General features: G+C 43.2%; 1 protein-coding gene across 1 annotated transcript in view; it reads left to right on the forward strand.

Moving 5' to 3' along the window:
* Positions 1-3339: 3339 nt before the first annotated feature.
* Positions 3340-22121, forward strand: part of ERCC6 (ERCC excision repair 6, chromatin remodeling factor) — a 39738-nt gene continuing 20956 nt past the window's right edge. Inside the window, exons 1-7 of the mRNA XM_058185505.1 lie at positions 3340-3402; positions 5412-5857; positions 6419-6542; positions 8740-8890; positions 9775-10438; positions 16411-16539; positions 18264-18422. Of these exons, the coding sequence (XP_058041488.1) occupies positions 3376-3402; positions 5412-5857; positions 6419-6542; positions 8740-8890; positions 9775-10438; positions 16411-16539; positions 18264-18422 (1700 nt within the window). The 5' untranslated portion in view covers positions 3340-3375. The remainder of the gene's footprint in view (positions 3403-5411; positions 5858-6418; positions 6543-8739; positions 8891-9774; positions 10439-16410; positions 16540-18263; positions 18423-22121) is intronic.

Raw genomic sequence — 22121 nt, forward strand, 5'->3', positions numbered from 1 at the left:
GTTTATTGTATTTATTTATTTATTCCTCTGTATCGCCAAACTTCAAAGATCTCTAATAGTTTACAGCCTGTTAAAGACATTGGTTGGAGAATGCTGCGGTGGAACCCGTGGCTACCTTTAGCAAAAGCAAAACCTCAGTAATGACAACCTTCAGCCTTGCTCTATGATTGTCCATCAATGGGCTACATCATTTCCCCCAGTTACGCTTGAGAGTGTCCATGACACTGTCCTAAATCCTAGGTGTGCCATCAGGTCCCCAGACTCGGATCTCAGCTATACTTAGGCAACAATAATGCATTAGGGTGACCCAAAAGAAACATCTCCAGGTGGAAATTAAGAAAATTAATAGACAAAGAAGAACAAAAGAATTACACTAGAATACATTTGAAGGAATGCGGCTTGTCTGGAAACCCTCAATGGGATTTTATATTTACCGGGTTTACATAAACTCTCAAGCTGTTCTGAAATGGCAGGCCTGTTTTTGAAAACTTTTCTTTCTTCTATATTTCTGACATTTTCAAGCCATCTCCTATTCTTTGACACTTTAATTATTGAGAACATCAGGATTCTGACAGTGAAACATGCTATCTATTCTCTGTTCGCTCGTTCATTAGTTTTAATTAAACTCTTTAATTTTATTTATGCTGCCATAGACTGATTAACAACTTGCCAGCACAAATCAGGAAGTCTTAAAAAGCACCTTGAGAAATCTTCCTTTCTCTAAGCAAAAATCTACTGTAATAATGCAGAGATCTGCAGGGTTCCATAAGCCCCAGCTCAGAAATCCTGCCAGCAGCCCCCCACTGCAAATTTCTTTTAACTGTTTCAGGAAAGCAACCTAAGCTTGGTTTCCCCCTACAAAGTATTTCCTACTACACTGAATACAATAGTCAGAATGGTAAAGGTAAAAGCCTGCTTCCATTACACCCTGCTCTATACCCTTGGGTAAAACAAGGCCCACCTCTTCTGACTTGTCTTAAAACAATGGACAGGTGCGACCTCATCTTCCCCCTAATCGTCACATGAACATGCCCTGCTAACCATTCTTAAAGGGCAGGTCTTCAAGGCGTTGCCTTTATTTCATTCCCCGGCCCAACAAAGCTGCAGCCGTTGGCTACTCCAGCCCAACAAGGAGTGTTCTCTCTCTTCTCCCAACATAACTCTGGCCACAAATATGATCTAAGATGCTACTGGGAAGGTAGCTGATGACACTTCCTAGGACTGAGATTCACCCAGCTCTCACTGGCCATTTTTAGGCTGCCACAAGCATTCCCTAACCCCAAGCAAAGTTTTCTAGAGCTGCTGTTTAATTGGCAGTAAAATAATGGTTCCCCCTCCCCCCTCCCCACAACTTGGCTTTGTCTTGTACCTGCCAGGTCTCTGCTCTCATGAAGACCATCCATGGCATTCAGCTTTTCCCTTATGCTCCAGCCAGCCCACCGCAATCTGGCAGCAGAACCCCAAGTGCTTGTGGCCTGAGTAAGTAGCACAAATAATCAAACTCTTTATCTGTTGAGCCTCTGGAGCTGACCATGGACTCAGAGACATTGAAAGCACAGAGCACCTGCTGGCCGGCCACTAGAGCCAAGAGAGGCTGTGGCAGGAGGATACACTAAGCTGCAGAAATCTCAATTCATCACATTGACCATCCAATATTTTCTTCAGGCTACTGTAGGAAGTTAGCACCCACCCCTCTCCTAGAAGAATGAAATATTTTAAAAAATATTAAAAAGGGCAGAATATTATATTTCACTGGATGAGAAATGGAGAAACATGTTTGAAGGACAAAGCAGCTCCCTGCAGCTTCCTGCCTCCCCCCACCTTTGTCAATGGGTCAGAGACAGAAACTCAATTCTCCCCACCTTTGTCAATGGACCATCATCTGCAACATAATAGGACCCATCTAGCAACAGAAACTCACCACAGGGCACCTGGGAAGTTTACATCAGCCAGCAAGGCTAGCTAAGACCCCCCACCCCCTGGGAGTCTGACAACCAATCAGGACACTCTTCCTGTGCCCCGGGAAGTTCAAAGCTCAGAGAAAGCATAAAACCAAGGCACGCTCAGTATCTCGCCCCTTTTCTGTTTGAACCTGTCCAGCATTAAACCATCTTTCCAAGCAGTCTCCATGTTTCCAGTGTCTTTTTCCCCACTTGGAACTGAACCCAGATGGACGTTTCTTCCAACACCACCTTAAATGTGGCTTTGTCACATGTGGCAAAAATAGCTTAGAAAGAGTCGCCAGGTGTGGGGTAACTGTAGTCCATATTGGGCATACTACAGGTAACATGTTGCATCCAGTTTGTTAATTTTCTTCTTCATTAAAATTATTATACAGTTGAAAATTGTGTCTGTCTAATCAATGAAAGTCTTTGTTAAACATGAAGGTTGAGCTTTTTCTAAATTTTGCATGGCTTTTTCCAAAATCATAGCTGATACGATATCATCATGACTTGATTCTGATCACCTAAATCTAGAGATCTACTGTACAAGGATCTGAGCCTCACATCCATATTTCTGCATATACAACCTTTACAGATAGTTTTGAGTCATCTCATTACCCTCACATCTCTATTTCTGCTCATCAGTGTTTTGAAGCTGATCCCATTTTTCATAGCAGGAGGAATGTTTATCTTGTTTTATCTTATGGGCCCCTTGACATTTTTCTCAGTATGTGCAATTTCCTCAAATTCATTTCCTCCCCCCCCAATATGTGGGGGGTCAGCAAATGGTGAATGCCCATCCACCCATCCTTGAAAGCCAGGAGCCAGGTATGACCTGTTTTGTTCGTTCTCCCGTTCTTTCCTTTGAACAGGAGGCCCCACTGCTTTCCTTGCCCCAGTCCGCCTCCCACAGTAGACCGGGGGTGGGGGGGCTTCTTTCCCCAGCTTTGGGGAGTGGGCTATCTTTCCACTACCCTCTCCCTGGATTACCCCCCACCGTCAGCCGCTCCTGCTCCAGGGGCACCCTTTCCAAGACACCCCCAAAGACCCAGGCTTCTCTCCTTTATTAAAATTTGTGTGTTTATTTATTGATGGCATTGTTTGTGCTGTTTTGTGTTACTCTGTCCATTCGTATCAATAAGAAGAGGAAGAAGTGTCATGTATGTTATCCATAAAAATAATAAAGCTGGGCTAAAAAGCTAATAAAGTAATAAACTCTAATGTTTCTGGTGTTCCTCCACCTTGACAACTTTAAGACGGGTGGACTTCAACTCCCAGGATCCCGGGCCTTGAAGCCCGCCCCTTAGAGAACCTCCCAGTTCCAGCCAACGGTCCACCCACAGACCGGAAGACGGCGGCCTTCGCGCAGGCGCCCTGGGCGGTCCGTGGCCGGAGCGCCGAGCCCGCCGGAAGTCGGGGAGCCGAGGTGCGCATGCGCAGAGGGCTGCCGGGGTTCGCGGTAGGTTGAAAACACCCGGGGTGGCGGAGGGGGGCTGCCGGCGGCCTCGCCTCCTCCTCCTCCTCCTTTCTCCCTCCCTCCCTCCCTCCCGCGGCCTCCTTCCGAGCGGAGCGGCCTCCGGGGTGCCCCCGACTCGTGGATTCCCCTTCGCTCCGTCCCGGGGCTTCTCCGCCTCTCAGTAGGTGCCGCTTTCTCGGCCGCCTCCCGCTTCTGTGCCCGAGTGGCGGCCGCCCAGACAGGGCTACCCTCTCCCGGCAGCCCCTGCCTGGCCCTGCGGCTGAGATCGGGAGGGGGAGCAGGCGGAGCAGGAGCAAGAGGAGGGCAGGTGCCTTTAGGAAGCCGGTTCCCCGCCCCCCGCTCAGGCCAGCCCACCTCGCAGGGCTGTTGTGCGGGGTGTCCTTGAGCTGACCAGAATCTAACTATAGTAATAATTTATTTACCTATCAAATTTATAGCCTGTCCACCTCGCTTTCTGAGAAGAATAATTCTCCGACAGTGGGACTTTTTAGTTAAGGCTAATTTTTCGATATTTTTTTAAGAGCGACCACAGACTTTGGGCAACCTGGAGTTGAACTAAGTAAAAGTGGGATAAAAATATCATCCTCATCCTCTTTAAGGAAAGGAGGAGGCGGAAGAGAAGAAGCTCAGGGAGGCTCCGGTGCCACCTTGTCTGCCGCCAAGGGCCCTGTGTGCAGACTTGCCCAAGGAGGCAGAGCCTCTCCTGCAGGGCAAAAATCTCCTGCTTTGGCAGCCCAGGTATTTAAGGGCGGGTGGCTGAAAGGACCCAGGTGCTCTTCTGAGGTTGCAGGAGGGGGAGGTGTTATTGTATCCTGGAGATGTTCCTAAATAAATGCTCACTTTAAAGGATGATACTCTTTCTTTTTTTTAAAGAACGGTCTTTAATAAGAGGCACCTTGTGACTGATTATCCTTTCTGTGCATCCATTCTTTATAGGAAGTAACAAATATGGAGAGCTTGTTTCCCAATTAAAACTAGTCATTTGTGTATATTTGGCCTATACCTTACGTTGGTAACAACAGCAGCAGCAGCAGATTCTCATTCCAGGCCTAGCATCTGAAATTCATCTGTTGCTTGAACCAACTAGAGCAGCGGTTCCCAACCTGTGGGTCGGGACCCTGTTGGGGGTTGAATGACGATTTGCCAGGGGTCGCCTGAGACCATCGGAAATATGGGAAGTATACTTGCGAGTCGAAGAATCGCGCTCCAATGGTTGACTTCACAAGTCAGCTGCAGGCTCTTCAAATCGCTAGCCGAATTTGGCTTCAGGTGTGATCAATTAAAAAAGAGAGAAATCTTTGCTCTGATGTCTCCCTCTCAAGCCAGCTGCAATCACTCCCAATCGCTAGCCTAATCTGGCTTCAGGCGCGATAATAGGGGAGGAGTCTCCGCTTTAATGCCTCCGTCCTCAAGGCAATCGCAAGCAGTTCAGATCGCTAGCCAATACGGCTTCAGGCGCGATAAATTCAAAACAAAAATAATTTTACGATTGGGGGTCGCCACATTGTGGGGAATTGTATTAAAGGGGTCGCAGCACTATAAAGGTTGAGAACCACTGAACTAGAGCATGAATAGACAGCTCAATTTGCTCCCATGAAAGTAATGTTTCTGGAGTTAATTGTGTATCATGGTATATTCTTAATTATTTAAAAATATAATTAAATTGATGAGTTTTGTCCTTTACATAAAATTTCCCATAATCCTTAGATGTACAAATAAGCTCATTCATCTTAATATACAAAACATTAAGTTTTCAGCAATTTTGTGAGAGCAGATGGTAGTGTGTTGTTGTTTAAGGTTGCAGAACAATGGTATATGCCAAGGCTGGCTGTTGAATATAATTGGAGGTTAGATTAGGTTTTGATGTGCGTAAGTGTATCATCTGATTTTTTTGCTTGTTCTATGAAAATTCAAAATTGGAGCTTCTGCTTGAAATGCAAAATCCTAAAATTCAGTACCTAAAATGGCTTTTTTCTTTTGTGTTTGAACAGAGGATGCCTGCCCAGAAGCTCCAGCCAGAAGGAATCCTTCAAGCCCAGAAATTTGATGTCAGCAGCAGCAGCAGCAGCAATGCAAGTAATGGCCAAGCAGATGAAGCGAATAAACCAGGGAATGATTGGATGCCCCGTGAATATCATATGGGGGACCACGGGGAGGGCCGGGCCTTGGAGAACAAAGCACCATCAGCGGAGACTTCTTTGGGGACCCTCCGAAAGGGGCCGACGCTGCTAATCGACCGGCAGCAGATTCAGTCCGTGGCCCCCAAGGACCAAGCACTTGAGCTCAGAGGCTTGCTGGGAGTCGAGGTCTACGACCAAGAGGTCTTGGAGCATGGAGTCCTTCAGCAGATAGACAAGGCGATCGGTGAAGCCACTGAAGGGCGTCCAGTTCATGATGCCGCTGAAACAGGAGACCAGGCTGAACTGGAAGATGTGGGGTAAGGGAAAACAGGTTTTTACTGCCTGCCTGGGGCAGCCTTTTGCAGGCTTTCTCTGAAAGGGACAGCGTGCTTGAAATAAAGCAGCTACATTGGAGACCAAAGTCTGCATTGTCACCGGATAATTTCCTCTGAAACTTTGCAAAAGTGGGGCCTGTGCTGCTAATTGGCTTGCGGTGACTCTCGGCTTCATTTCAGCCGTGGGATGAAAAGCCTTTTTCCATCCTACAGCAAATAGTGATTTCAAAACCATCAAGTGCCACCTCCCTGATTAGTGAATACTAAGAACACAATAATTCCAGTAGTTTACTTAGCATTGTGAAAATATGATGGTGAAATTGCTGATTTGGATAAATTGCATTGAATTCAGGATGATAATAAATATTTTGTGAACTGAAGTTTGCAGATCACCCTCTGGTCTCAGTGCTAGAGCTCAGTTATCAAGGTTGTAAGGCAGACCGTGGCTCCGTAGAAATAAAGGGATGTTTGTATTTCCTATTAATATATTTATGATCCACTTTTTAATCCAATTATTTTAATGTAATTGAATTTCATTTTCAGACCATGTACATCCTCTCCAAAACCATCTGCTACAAACCATATGGAGCAAATTAGACCTCAGACTGCTGCTAATAAGGATATCAGTAAAAAACTGGATTCTGCAAAAGAACAAAACTGCAACAAAGTAATGGATGGTTATTATTTGTGTATGACATTTGTTTTAATTGTTTTTGCTGTTGGAATGATCCATGCTTAATACTTGTTTAAATTCATTTGAAATTTCAATTTTGTATACATAGTATTGCTTACTAGTAAATAATAGTTGGTTGCAGATTGTTACTACCTCTGAAATCCTCACAAAATCAGCTATTACCTGGTTTTGATGTTAACTAAATTCTTAGCATATGCCCTAGTGAAAATAAATGATAAAGCCTTGTTCATCTAATTCTTAATTTTTTTCCATGGAGAAGTGATTTTTTTAAAAATGTTTCTTGTCCTAATTCTTTAGTCATTGTTCATGTAGTCCTTCGCAAGTCATAGTGCTATAAAGTCGACTGCTATGTCTTCATGAGATACGTAGGAATACCTAGCCAACCTATAGGTTAAAAAACGGAACCCTTGGTTAGATATATCAAGCCAAACGCCAGGGTGCAGGGTTCATGCTCAGAAGCTCCTAAAAGGAGTGAAAAGATCAACGTAGACAGCAATAGACAGCCTGGTGAGAAATCCTAAAGAACAGCTTTTATATCTGTTAACTAAGGGGAGATGAAGAGGCAGTGAAACTGAGTATACTTGTCATGATAAGGGTGGCAGTCTCTTTCTTAGGTTTTCTTTCTTTCTTTCTTTCTTTCTTGACATTTAAATTATTTTTTTTCTGGAAAATAAGCCCTAGCATGGGTTTTTTCAGGATGCTCTCAATATAAGTCCTACCCCAAATATAAGCCCCAGTTAAAATTGTCAGCCAGACAGATACCGTATTTCCTTGAAAATAAGACCTAACCGGAAAATAAGCCCAAATGCGTCTTTTGAAGCAAAAATTAATATAAGATCTGGTCTTATTTTCGGGGAGTCATTTAGTCAGAGTTTGCCTTTCTGTAACTCACATCCATTATTTTACAACCTATCCTTATTTTCAGAGTAGGTTTTATTATTATAGTTAAAGCTTTTAATAAAAATATTATTAAAAAAAGAAATCCTGAAGAGTGGGTAGGCGGGGAAGGATTTCTTGTGTCCTTAAAGCAAAAGTAGGAGTGACTATCAACTTCTTCATATTAAAATGTAAATATTCAGGTTTATTTATTTTATTATTATTTATTTTATTTGATTTTTATACCGCCCTTCTCCAGAAGGACTCAGGGCGGTGTACAGGCAGAAGTAAAAAAGACAATACAATGTACAATTTAAAATGTAAATTAAAAAACTTATTATAATTAGCCCGAAACTTTAAAATATATAAAAAACTAAAATCCCATTTAAAATTGATATTAAAAATTTAAGAAAATTTAAAAGACCAATAAAATTCAAGCCAGCCCCGCGCGAATGAAAAGATGTGTTCAGTTCGCGGTGGAAGGTCCGAAGGTCAGGTATTTGGCGTAAACCTGGGGGAAGCTCGTTCCAGAGTGTGGGAGCCCCCACAGAGAAGGACCTTCCCCTGGGGGCCGCCAGCCGGCATTGCTTGGCGGACGGCACCCTGAGAAGTCCCTCTCTGTGAGAGCGTACGGGTCGGTGGGAGGCATGAGGTAACAGCAGGCGGTCCCGTAAGTACCCAGGCCCTAAGCCATGGAGCGCTTTAAAGGTCGTAACCAAAACCTTAAAGTGCACTCGAAAGGCCACAGGTAGCCAGTGCAGTCTGCGCAGGAGTGGTGTTACGTGGGAGCTACGAGTAGCTCCCTCTATCACCCGCGCAGCTGCATTCTGGACTAACTGAAGCCTCCGAGTGCACCTCAAGGGGAGCCCCATGTAGAGAGCATTACAATAATCCAAGCGAGAGGTAACGAGCGCGTGAGTGACTGTGCACAAGGCATCCCGATCAAGGAAGGGGCGCAACTGCCGAACCAGGCGAACCTGGTGGAAGGCCCTCCTGGAGACGGCTGTCAAATGATCTTCAAGGTTTATCTAATGTGTTTTTGCATTGTACATATTAAAAAAAAAATCCAAGGATTTCACAGCCATTTGCAAATGTTGCCTGTGCTAGTGAATGAAGAACTGGATTTGAGTGCCTTAAACCTACCTATTGGGCCAGGAATACAGGGAGAGCTGCTTTTCCCATAATGTTACTGTTTATTTTCCTTTGCTACAAGTACAAAGCCTCAGCAGGCTCCCTGTGTATAGAAAGAGGCTTTCCCCACTCAGCTCTTACTATTTTTTTAAAATCATTTCAGGAGCAAGAGTTTAAAAAAATGAAAACGAAACAAAAACACCTTCAAAATGCTGGTGAAGAGGAAAATCCTGATGATGGGACGGTTGGAGTTGCTGCTGCAGTTGGAGAATATGAAGCAAAGGAATCCAGGGATGAGTTTGGGGGCCATTTTGGTATATGTTTGCTTCCAATGAAATTTCAGTAGTTGAGTGCAAATGAACACGCGAACATATTTCAGCGGATTGTTCTTTAGAGAGACGTAGCACTGTTTTAATTTTGCACACCTGCAAAATGGGATCTCTGAGTACCCGTGTGGGAATTTTTCACAAATGAAAGTTAATCTCCAGATAGCTCAGAAGGGACGCTTGTCCCCTCGAGATTAGAACATTGGTCTTAATAAATTGCAAGTGTTAATCAAATGAATGGAGCTACAGAAAATGTTTAAGTTGACAAAAAGCATGATTGAAATATATTTTTCATTGCGATATTATCTGTCAGCAGTTAAAATTATGTGGAGTAGAATAACATGGTTTTAATGGAGCGAGCTATCTTTTGAGTATTGGTGGTTATATATGAATATTGAAATACTAAACACCCACCGGAGACTTGCAGAGAAAATATGACTTTGCCTTTTTAACGGTTAAAATAAAACGGAAGGTTTGAACAGCAGGAGGGTTGTTGGGATGAACAATTTGTCTGAAAAACCTGGAATCCTGCAGCTGCAAAGGGCCATTTAGGCCTCTTATGTAGTGCAGGAATCCAGTTTGAAATATTGACAAGTGATTAGCTCTGCTGAGCAGAGTCAGGAAAGGAAGGGGTAATTTCTTGGGGTAATTAGTTGCTCTTTTAAAGTTTTCTTCTTGGTAGAACATTTTTAGTCTTTTAGTCGGAGTTTGCCTTGCTTTAACTCACATCCATTATTTCTACATTTTTATGTAGAACACTTTTCCGACTTGGACAAATTGCACACACGGTTCTTATTTGCACTTGTTGTTAGGAAAAGAAAATTCTGGGTTTACCTTTCAAATGTACTCAAAAGTGTGCATATCTCTCTTAGCTCCTGGTCCTTCATCCCTCGGAAGGATGTTTATGTCAGCTCAGGAAGAGACGGAATGGGAGAAGCTCATCCGAACTGGTCAGATGACTCCCTTTGGGACGAAAATGCTTCTGAAAGAAGAGAGGAAGCCCCGTCGGATAATGTTGAACGAAACGTCGGGTTTTGAAAAGCTTTTGGCAGATCAGGCGAAGCTCCTGTTCGAGAGGAAGAAAACCCTGTTTCGTAAGGGGGCCCGTCAGAAAGCGCCCTTGGAGGGTAGCCAGACCAAATCCCCAGCCTCCCTCACCAAAAGCAATAGGAGCAAAGGCCCACCGGAAGCTCTGCGGCAGCAGCAGGCTCTCTGCCTTCAGTCCAAAGCCCAGCCTCCCCAGGCTGGGGAGTCAGAGAAGAGGGGACAGCAGGAGGATTGGGAGGCCTCTGGATGCAGGGGGTCTCGTGAAGACCTCAGCCGTTCTGAGGAAGAGTTTTTTCAAGAGGGTCAGGGTGTGAATCATCCCGTGTCCAGGGAAGGCCCACTGAAGCAAGAAGACGACTCAGATGATGATTTCTTCCCAAGCTATTCTGAAGAAGATGAAGACGAAGAAGAAGAGGATGTTATTGGGAAGGCGAGAATAAAGAGATACAAGGATGATGGCAATGAAGATTACTATAAGCAAAGGTTAAGGTCAGTGTAAAGCACATATTTATACACCAGAAGATCCAGATTATGGGATTAAACCAGGTTAAATTACAGGTAGCCCTTGTTTAGCAATCACAATTGGGTCTGGCAACACTGTGGCTAAGTGGAAAATCATGAGAACGCAGCTGTGCTTATAATTTTATTTCAGCTTTCCTTTTCCCCCATTCCCCCATCCCACGGAATGCTCTTCCCAGCCCTGGGATAATTAGCATAATAAGAGAATTAATGTTTGCATTTACCGTATTTTTCGGACTACAAGATGCTCCGAAGTATAAGACACACACACGCACACCCCGCATGCCTACGCTGTTGCAGGTATTATGTCTGCCTTGTATGCAGCTTTATTCCTCTCTAGCATTCACCTCCATTGTTCAGTGATGCATTTCCTGCCTTTCTAGGATTTACCTCTATCTGGTCCTGTGAGGCACTTCCTGTTCCTGTTGGATGTATATAGTTATATTCTCAATGACTTGTGTAGTGTTTTAATGACTTGTGTAGTGCATTTCGATTAAACAACAGCGCTGCAGAGACCTGAAAATCAGGTGCTGGCGGGAGGCGCGTGCGCAGAGCTCAGCTGGGGCAAGGGCTCACATGCCAGTGGCATGCCTGCCATAGGTTCGCCATCATGGCGCTAGACCATTTGCCTAGCACCCTTGCAGCTCCCTGCGCTGAATGATCTGGGTAATAAAAACAGCCGAGGCTAGCACATTCCTTTTGATACGTATTCCCCATGGTGTGCTTGCTTACTTGTAATCCTTTCATCGCCAATCTCTGCTGGGGACAGAGTGGGACAGTGAAAAAAACTAGTGAGGCAGAGGAAAGATGGCTTAAAGAGATTGTGTGCTGTTAGTGTCTTGTAATCCTTTCTCTCCAGTCTCTATTTCAGGTTAAACCAAATATTTTTAGTGGATGTTTCTGTCTCAAAAGTATAATTAGTTCAACATTTGTAGTAAATGCAAAGGCATAATTCTTACCTGGCGGATACAAATTTCGTATTATTAAAGAACAGCTTGTCTTGGGTAGACGGTCTGCCATTTTTATTATATGCCTTACCCTTTTTGCCTTTATTTGCTCAGAGACTCCAAATTTCTTTGAATACTTGGGTTATTTCAGTTGTGTAATTCCAGCTATTACAAGGTTATTGGAGTTTACAACTTTGGAATTTAAATCCAGCTTGATAGATAATTGACGGTCTAGACTTTTTTTAAAAAAAAATCAAAAGATAAAGTTTAATATTTTAAACTTCTAGTGCAATATTTCTTCTAAAATAACAAATAACCAACCCATTCTGTCTTTGCACATCTTGGACTAAATGCTTTAAATTGGCCTTGAGTATTTAGCTCAAAATACGTTAACATGTTTATTTTCAAAAGAACAATGTTCTCTAATCTGAGTTTTTGAGACGAAACCAAGAAATACCTGTGGCTTAAGAAAACAAAAATCTTTTTGAGAGATATTGTAAGGAATTAATACATATGTTAAATGTAAGATATTTGTTATTTTATTGAAAGTTACGATTTTTTTCATTAAGCTAGCTCAATATTAAATCATTTTTAATTCAGTGTTTTCATCAAGAGTAATTTATTTTGATTGAAAGTTTTAATATGATTCACATTTTAAATCCATTCCAGCAAGTTTTTCTAAAAATAACATTAAGACTTTAGCAATTTATCCTTTGTAAAGTTAGATGTTTCCTGCAGTTGCTGAAGTTACGATAAAAGCCTAAATGAATTTTAGAGATATCACTAACTATAATTGCTAGGGAAACATTACATCTGAAGTTTCACAGACACACAGGCTGTTACGACTGTCAGTCTTTATCTGTCCATGTTGTCCTACCCCTCCCCAGATGAACTCCGTTAAGGGAAACATTCCTAGGAGATAAAAACTGGAGTGAAATTGCCAACAAAACATTGTTTCCTCAGACTCGCATTTTATTTCTTGATTATAGTTGATGGAAACAACCGGATGGGAACAGGGTGGGTTTGCTTCTCCCCACCCCCCTTGACAGATAATAGAGGCTGCTCCTCCTGGCTTGCTGGGTTGAGCACTTGGCTGTGTGGGGAATCCCACTTCCTTCCCTCCCACCCCCCACCCCCCAAAAAAAGAGGAGGAAAGAAAATGAATTTTTCTTCCCACAGAGAAGCTTTCAGGATTGTACTGGGGAGACGGTTCTTCATCACGATTAAAATATTACAATGGTGAAGCTTGACAGCCAGCTGGGGGGCTCCTCTGAACATCTGAAGCACAAGGCCAATTAAAAGAGTGTGATTCCAGAGAGATGGGGAGGGGAACTCACCACTAGTTTTGGCAAGTGCCATTTGGCCGTGGCCAGGAAGGGGGGGGGCACTTGAGAGGATGGGATAGATTGGGTGGGTGGGTGGGGTTTCTGTTGCTATGCATAAGGGTAACTACTGGCGTTAGCGGTAGGTCTGATGTGGGAACTGCCTGCTTTATGATTTGCAAAATATCGAATATCGAATCCTAGGGCTGGAAGGGACCTTGGAGGTCCTCTAGTTCAACCCCCCTCCTGCCCAAGGCAGGAGACCAAAGAAACTCCCTTTGCTGTGTTGCCATGCTCAAGAGAGCCTCTGAGGGGCTGGCTGGGCATAAGTTTGCTGTTTGGCTAAGCAGTCTTCCATTTTTGGAAGAAGGTAGATGATGCCCAAAACATGTACTGGTGGAAGAAAAGCATCTTTTTTAAGTAGTAGGAAATTTGTGTATTTAATAGGTACTCCAGTATCCCAGCCTCTCATAAAATACTATCATTTTTTTAAAAATGCATCTCCTTTGAAAGTTCTTTTGAACCTCTTTTAAAACAAACTCAATATTTCAAGAGGCATTTAAATGTTGTATTTTAAGCACAGAGTAATCCAAAATACTAACAGCTTCGTAAAACTCGGGAACATATACTCTGAGTAGGAATCCAAATACAGCTTTCATTCCTAATTTTCAGTCAGTTTTTCTTTATTTGTTAAGATGCGTAATTTTGATAGTATCATCTCAACTGCCAAGGAAGCAGCAATTAGACCGGCTTAGCACAAGTCATAAACAGATCTGAAGAAAAATCGTTCTCTCGGTTTCCAAAATGATAACGATCATTAAGGGATTCTTGTCTTTTTGAAATGATATTTTTATGTACCACAAGAACAAGAGAAAGACGAACTAGTTGATGTTTCAAAATATACCCAGGAACCAAGCTGAGTTTATGTATAGTTTATGTTTCTAGAAGACAATACTTTTTTATTTCTTGTAGATAATTCTATCCTTTTATAGAAATTTGACTAAATAATACGCTTTTTCTTGTTTATTGCAAGGTGTCTAATCACATGAAAATAGACAGCTGTGGAAGTTAGACACTGAAGATGATAACTGAAAGTATTATAAAGGAAGGAAGGAATCAGCTTTAGTAATGATTAATTACTTTTAATTGTGGTTTTGGAATTTTTGATTCCTGGCTTATAAATGATTGAGTTATCATGTATGGTTTTGGTACTTATGTATTTTAACTTAAATTGTGGACTTATACAATTGTATAGTGCTCAGTCAGTTGTTTGTAATGGCCGATAAGGCCAATAAATAAGTTTAAAACAACTATTTTGAGTCCAAAGAAATCATCCCGTTATACTGATTATGCTGTTCCATCTAGGAGCATTCCAAGCTTAAACATGGAGCTGTTTCAACTTCTGGTTAGGTTTGGGAGAATTATTGAAAGAAGAAGAACATTTTGAGTTTAAAATCTATTGTACACAATTATGAAATATTTTACAGTTTAAAAACCCTTATTGATTGAAGAGTATTTGATGTTGCCTGAATTAAATGCAGCAATTGTCATATTATTTTCCATAAGAAAGGGTTGAGCTTTACTGAACAAAGTGCTGTTTTGATAAGGTAAAAATTAGAAATAATAATAGAAATGTTAAATCCTATAAACAAGAACATGAAGTCAAAAATGACGGTTCTTTAGAAAGTAGCCATATTTGAGATCCTGGTGCTTCAAACTTCTAAGATGTTATAAAGTGTGGAATCCATAGTAAAAAAATAATAATGTGTTATTAATTGCTACTTAAGTGACCTAAACAAACATACATACATACATACATACATACATACATACATACATACATACATACATACATACATACATACATTTATTTACTTACTTACTTACTTACTTACTTACTTACTTACTTACTTATACACACAGAGAAATAGTTTTTAACCCAGTGGCTCAGTTGAGACTTCCACCCCAAAAGCATGTGTCTCCCCTCTGTTTCTGCCCTTGTTTTGGCTAGCAAGAACATGCCAGGCTCTGAGATAAGTTAAACCCTTTGGAAAGCCCCCCAGGCCTGCCAGGGAGCCGAAAGGATCAGGCACAGGAGGCCCTGATGGCCACAGTTACATCCCTGGTTAGCATTGTGTTTAAGAAGAAGGGGTTCAGCTCTCTTAAGTTAGGGAGACTCAAGGAACACAGGGGTGCAAAATACACAAATGTCATAACATGAATTACTTAGTTTATGTGTTTATGCATCAGAACTCTGGGAAAACCGTGATAAAACCAGCATCTCAGAACAAATCCCAGCAGACTTAAGCTACATTCCCTGAACCACCACCAATAATTGCAAGCTCCAAGGCCACCTTGTCCTGGGGCTTGAGAGGAACTCCGTTTTAAGAGTGGGGGGCAGGTCATTTGCTTCCTTTCCTCTCCTTTTATTATTTTCCTATTTATTTTAGCTAGGAGAAGGGGAAACCTGCCAGGACTTGGTTTGGCTTTTGCCTTCATGCGTTTCTCCCATCCATCCTTTGAATCTTCGCCTCCCTTGGCGAGAGTTCCCAGGAGGGGTGCCCAACCCAATTCCTAGCTTGGTCCTCTGGGCTTCTTCTCTCAGAAAGACGGTCGCCTTCTCCACAAGTACAGAGTTATGCGCAGTTGGGAATTGCCATGGTCTTTAAAAGATGCCAGACTTGTCTTTTGAAAAAATCCCCATATGTTGTTATGCTCCCAGTGATTAAAAAGTTCAGTGACTCAAAGTTTCAAAGCAGAAAACATGCCCCCTGTTTGCTTTTTGTCTTCCTTCACATTTTCTCCTTTTGTCTTGGAAGAAATTGCTGACCGTGGATGTCGAGTGGGTGGGAGATGTGTCTCTTACTCACCAGAGGGCACCCTCTTTCCTCATCCTCTAAAGAGTGTAAAACTTGGGATTTTTTGTATTAGGAATTTATACATGTTGTGAATAAAACTAGAAAATTAATCTGCTCTTTCACGAACTATCTAGTTTCCACATAGCAAATTAATTTGAATTTTTATGAGAAATTATTTTTTGTTCCTCATATAACATCAAACCCCTCATATGCATAGTACTTTTCTATTATGAAACGATGTTTGTCCCGTAGCTGCCAGGCGTCAAGACTGAGTCCAAGGCACACAGAATACATAGACACACTCAAGGCTGAATTTCCACAAAGGATCAGTGCACGGTCCCTTGAATGACCAGCCGATGAGCTCAGGTTGAAGGGGTTACAGTGTGCCTTGGGTATTCAGTTGGGCTGAATTGGAGGATGGCAGCGGTGTGGCCCCAGCCTTAGGATCTGGATAAGGATGGGGCAGGAGAAAACCCCGTCCTTCACATTGGCTGGATTTGTGTCAACCACATTATGCTTGGCCTGGCTGAACATGGATTGATGCAGAATATTTAGCTCCAATTCCCTTTCCTTCAAGGAAGGGCAGCCCTGGGATGGAATGGATTCCCCAGCAATGTTTTCCTTCACTGGGCTCCGTGATTAACCTCTAGGCTGCTTATTGTGGGTCTGGATATTGTAAATGTTGATTCGTTTGGCTTAAATTTTTGTCCATTTCCAGAGCAACCCTGCTGAGCTCTGAGAACCGACGATGATGATGTAAAGTATCAGGTTTTCTAACTCTAGTAATGACATGGTGATTCTTACCGTAATTTCAGGAGGTGGCACAGACAGCAACTAACTGACCAAAAAGGGTGTCAGAGCACGGCCAAAGAGTCTGACGAAAGCGATGCAGAATTTATTGAGGGTTTTAAAGTTCCAGGTTACCTCTTCAAGAAGTTGTACAAGTAGGTATATTAAAAGACATACCAGCTCTCGTTCTTAAAAGTTTTATGTTAAAAACCTCTTGCTTGCTTCCTTCCTTTGTTAGTGCCAGAATAATTTTGGGGAAATGTTGAAAAGAGTATCGGTGAGTGAGAAAAAGTTACAAGAAATTAAAGCAGGCCATGTTAGCCATACATTTTGGAGTCCCTGGCGGGAGTGAACGGCTACAGATCCCTCTGCCTGCACTTTCAGAGGATGGTGTCCTTCTGACCCCACCCCAGTAAGCCGTGAGATGTTGCCTTTCAGAGTGGTCAAATTAGGCTTTCAAAGTTCTTGTTCTTGTTCGCACAAATTGTTCCTGACGGGCAGGGCAGAATTTGTTGAACTTCCCTCTTTATCCGAGCTGCCTGCTTGGCTACTTCTGCTAGGAATCTGTATGGTTTTCCCCCAGTCCTCAGTTGGTGACGGCTGCTTCATCTGGCCCCCGTGAAGGGCTCCCTTCCCAGGTGGTCATTGTGAGGCTCCCCTCTTTCCCTTGGGGGCGGCCTGTGCTTTCAGTGTGGAGCCTGAGGGCAGAGACTGTCAGCGCCAAGGTCCCTTTTAACACGAGAGTCACCGAGGGGGTGGGGGGAAGGGAACGCGTTTCAAGTGAATACAAAATAGAGCCCTGTTTTCAAGCATCAGTTGATTAATTGATAGCTTCGGTCATGGATTTGGAATTATTTATTTGCTTTAATCTGGAAAAGTGCCTCTATTGGGTAAATTTTCCCTTATAATTTATTTACCAGGTAAGGGCCTCCTGCTTCTGCCTATTTTAACTCAGCTTAATTGACTTGGAATTTGTGTCAACACTCATTTCAGTGCTCTTCTCACCCCAACCCTCCAAGGAGAAGTTTCATGTATGGGAAACCGTGATTTCCTAACCATGATTGCTGATAATCTACTTGTCTTGAATTACACAGCATGTTAAGCCCTAAATCATGGTTTATATACTCCAGGGCCTGGATGCTAGCTTAGCCAAAGCCAAATAAACCACAGTGTGACTTAGCAAAATGTGTGGATTCAATTTTATTCATAGACCATGGTTACTTGATGTTTTAGCACATGGTTAGACACTCAACTGTTTTGTCCATTTCTTGCCATTTTGAGCCAAGGAATGGGTAAAAGGGCTCTTGCATTGTAAATTAGATTTACTGCACCTAAAATAAGATAATATTAATGCCCCCCACCACCCCCCAAAAAGAAAAACAACACCTGAGGAAAAACAGAGAATCTCGGGCTGATCTATGTAATCCCTTGCCATCCCTGCCACCTGTTTGCCACCCCCTTCGTTTTAATCCACCAAAAATATGTTCTGTCTTATCTGGAAGCCAGCCATCACCTTGCCATGCAAGTGCAATTAATAAAACATCATCTTAATTTGAAGAAACCCTTTTACTCTTTGTCCCTGTGAACAGACCATTTGGTTACTAGAAAGCTGCTGTGGCGTTTGAACACCACCACCACCCCCCGCACTTACTAGGCTGCTAAAAACACGGCCCTGCGAATGCGATGAAAGGCTGGAGCTGTTGGAGTAACCCTCATGTTAAACATGAAATCCCTTCAGAGAAATTTCTTCGTGTAATTCAAAACCCTTTTAAATTGTGACTGTGGCCCTGTGGCTGTGACGGTCGGAGGAGCCGGGGCACGAGGTGCACCCAGCACATCTTTACACCCTCTCTCCCTTGTGCGGCTTCCCCCTTCGCAGGTACCAGCAGACAGGTGTGAGGTGGCTGTGGGAGCTGCACTGCCAGCAGGTAGGAGGCATCCTGGGAGACGAGATGGGCCTGGGCAAGACCATCCAGATAATTGTCTTCTTGGCAGGCCTGAGTTACAGCAAGATCAGGACTCGCGGCACAAATTACAGGCAAGTGCTCTTCTGCAGACCGTCAGTCTGTGAAATCCGATTAATATTTCATTGGATGTATTGCCATAGAGAAGAAACTCATTCATTATTAATGATATTTCAATTACAATATTTCTTTAATTCTTACTGGGGAACATCAAAGCATTTTTTTAAGAGACGGTGGAGCTGGAGGGCAGGAAAAATTAAACATGTAACACTCTTAATGAATTCCAGGCATCGATGCTTCGTTTTGTAGCTGAGCCTCACCAGATACTGTGGGTCAGTTCTGTTTGTAAGGCCAGGCAGCGCCACAAGGTTGCTTGCGGGATTAATAGTTTACATACTAGGGACTCTTCAGTTAGGTGTAACACTTTTGGAGATCATATTGTAGTTTACATGTAAAATACCCGCTTGGCTTTTATGATATTGGTGCACGTAGATAGTCATGCTCTAGGTGAGAAGGTAGAATATATTAGATAAATGCCAGTTTGAATGAATGTTCGGTAAAATGTACAGTGAAATTCCTGTAGGATTGACGGTGCCTGTCGTAGGGGTGCCCGAGGGAAGTTCCTGGGCGGGCTCTCTCCCTTTCCCCTTGCAGGTTGGGCTTAGCCCAACTCTTTCAGCCTCCAGGGAAGGGAACCAAGCGCTCCTGTTTAGCCAGAGCTTTTCAACTTGGATGAGTGATTTTAACTTTTTATCAGTTTAACAATCTGGGTTTCTCAGTAACTGGGCCTTGAGGCAGAAATGCATTTGTCCTCTCGGCAGAGATGTGAATGTAAAATCAAACGAGTAGTAATGAAATACCCTCCAAAGCAGTTCGTTGCCGATCAGTCCCCTGCTGCTGGTGTCCTGCCCTCCCTTCTCTCTTCCCATTTCCATCCCCTTGAAGGACAAAGGGAAGACAGAACCGGAGCAGTGGTGAAATCCAAATTTTTTTTACTACCGATTCTGTGGGTGTGGTTTGGTGGGCGTGGTGTGGTTTGGTTTGGTAGGTGTGGCAGGGGAAGGATACCACAAAATCTCCATTCCCACCCCACTCCTAGGGGAAGATATTGCAAAATCTCCATTCCGACCCCACTCTGGGGCCAGTGAGAGGTGGTGTTTGCCGCTTCTCCGAACTACTCAAAATTTCCGCTGCCGGTTCTCCAGAACCTGCTGGATTTCACCCCTGAACTGGAGATGCCCGTGTTAATAATTTATGGAAGAGGATTTTCCAAGGGGGAGGGGTATATATTGTGCATTGGGCACTGCAGACCAGCTACCTTGTGTAGATAGTTAACACAAAAAAGTTTTCTATGGTTTACTAGTCCACTTTCTTGCTTTGTGACAAGAGGTGTACTCTACTGGTGGTTGAGGAATTCTGGAGTTGAAGTCCACAGGTCATAGAGTCGCTATAGTTGCAAACCCCTGTGTAAGACGTTCCAGTTGGCTTTGGAAAAGGCCAGGGGACACGAGACATTATTCATGACTGAGAAAACCCAAGAACACTAAGGCAAAGTCAGTGTGTGCTTCATTGATTATATTTACAATAAACGGTGAAAACACTGAAGATAAAGATAGCAACCTCAAATCAGGAGAAGGCTGGCTGTAACATTTTGGTCTTCACGGTTTCCACAAAAAATAAGAAAGAGAAATTGAATTTAATCTTTACAGGGAGGCTCCTCTACAGTATTGATGCTACTGCAGAAAAGGCCTGAAAAGAAATTAAATTCAGATGTCTTGCAGAGAGGATAGATGGCTGGATAAGGAAGTTGCAGTTGTGGGCCACAAACAGTATCTGATGTGACATGGATAAGAAAAAAAAAAGAACAAACTCAATTATAATTTGCATAAATAGAAGCCTCGTTTCCACCCAGGAGAAGAAATAGAATAGAATAGAATAGGATTTTATTGGCCAAGTGTGATTGGACACACAAGGAATTTGTCTTGGTGCATATGCTCTCAGTGTACATAAAAGAAAAGATACGTTCATCAAGGTACAACATTTACAACACAATTGATGATCAATATATCAATATAAATCATAAGGATTGCCAGCAACAAGTTATAGTCATACAGTCATAAGTGGAAAGAGATTGGTGATGGGAACTATGAAACGATTAATAGTAGTGCAGATTCAGTAAATAGTCTGACAGTGTTGAGGGAATTATTTGTTTAGCAGAGTGATGGCCTTCGGGAAAAAACTGTTCTTGTGTCTAGTTGTTCTGGTGTGCAGTGCTCTATAGCGATGTTGTGTCATAGTCTAACTACACATTTAGTATTTTGCCAAATTACAAGCATCATGTCTTAGCGTGGAATTTTAAAAATTGCAGCAAGTTTTGAGAAGAGAAATTCATCTTAAAAAGCTGGGATTAACAGTGGTGGTATTCAGCCGGCTATATCCGGTTCAGGCAAACTGGTAGCGACGGTTGCGGGAGGCTCCGCCCACCCGCCAGTAATCACTTATCCCATTTATCCACATTTTTGACGCTCTGTGCATGCATGGAAGGCCCTGCGCACACCCTCAGATTTGCGAACCGGTAGCAAAAGTAAGTGAATACCATCCCTGGCTTGGAACCTCCAGTCCCAGAGCTTTTACAGGCCCTGAAACTTGTTTTGTTTGCACCAGATGAACAGGGTCTAAATTTCTGCATTTCTTAATCTTTAAATCTCAGTGTCACCCCTACAAAAGGTGTATATAGCGATCTGGGGGTGGGGGGGACGGGGTGGGGGTGGAAACCCTCACTTTCTGAAAAGGGAACCTTGCTCTAATGGAAGGGCTGCTGGGTTCCCCCAAACACTGAAGTGCCGCCTCTTCTCCCAATTCTATTGCGGATGGATTTGAGAGCTCCCTAAGAGGAAAAACCGTTTGTGGAACCCATTACCTAAGCCTGTGATTGACTCCCTCTTTTTTCAGGCACTTAAGCAGTGCCTGGACAGCTATTTGTTGGGGATGGTTTATTTTAATTCATTTGCTGGACAGGGATTGGACTGTAGCCGTCTTTTTCAGTTTTAGGGCTTTGATATCCTTCAGCTTCCATTCATGAAAAGGATCCTGAATACCTGTCAGCGGAGAAATCCTCCCTCCGTCCTCCACAGGATGTCTGCTCCCGAGGCCCAATCCTCCTCCCCCCTCCCCCGCTGCCAGTCACAAGCAGGCTTTGTGATTAGTGGTGCCATCTCCCTCCCAAAGCATTACACTGTGTAAAGTTGTGAGATCTCTACCCTTGACCTCCAGGGGTAGGATATGGTCCAGGAGGGTGAGCAGGATCCGGGCTGGCAGGGTTTCAGTTTATCCATTGGCTTTTGGGCTTTCCCCCTGGGTGCCCTGGACCCATGACCTGCTCTCTCTCTTTCCTCTCTCTCCCTCCCTCTCTCTCTCTCTCTCTTTCTCTCTTTTTCCAGGAACTTTATTAGTTCTGGAGGGTCAATGCCTGTGGAGACAGTTGTCTCAGAGGTGCAAAAGGCAACTGGACTGGGTTTTTTTTCCCTTTGAGGAAGGAAGAACAAGATGTTTTGTTTTTCATCTGATGAAGAACTGATGAAGCTTCTTGGATGAGAAGCAAAATGTTTTCTTCTTCCTCCTCCTCAAGGAAAACAAAGGGTCCAGTTGCCTTTTGAAGAAAACAGCACTTCTGAGATGATCATTGGATGCGTCTGTGATATAAGACTGAGTCTCCATGGGAAGAGCGTGCAGTACTTGCATTCCTGTTCCAAAACCCAACCAGGCAGCTGCGG

Source organism: Ahaetulla prasina, chromosome 5, assembly GCF_028640845.1.
Source record: "Ahaetulla prasina isolate Xishuangbanna chromosome 5, ASM2864084v1, whole genome shotgun sequence".
NCBI classification, from domain to species: domain Eukaryota; kingdom Metazoa; phylum Chordata; class Lepidosauria; order Squamata; family Colubridae; genus Ahaetulla; species Ahaetulla prasina.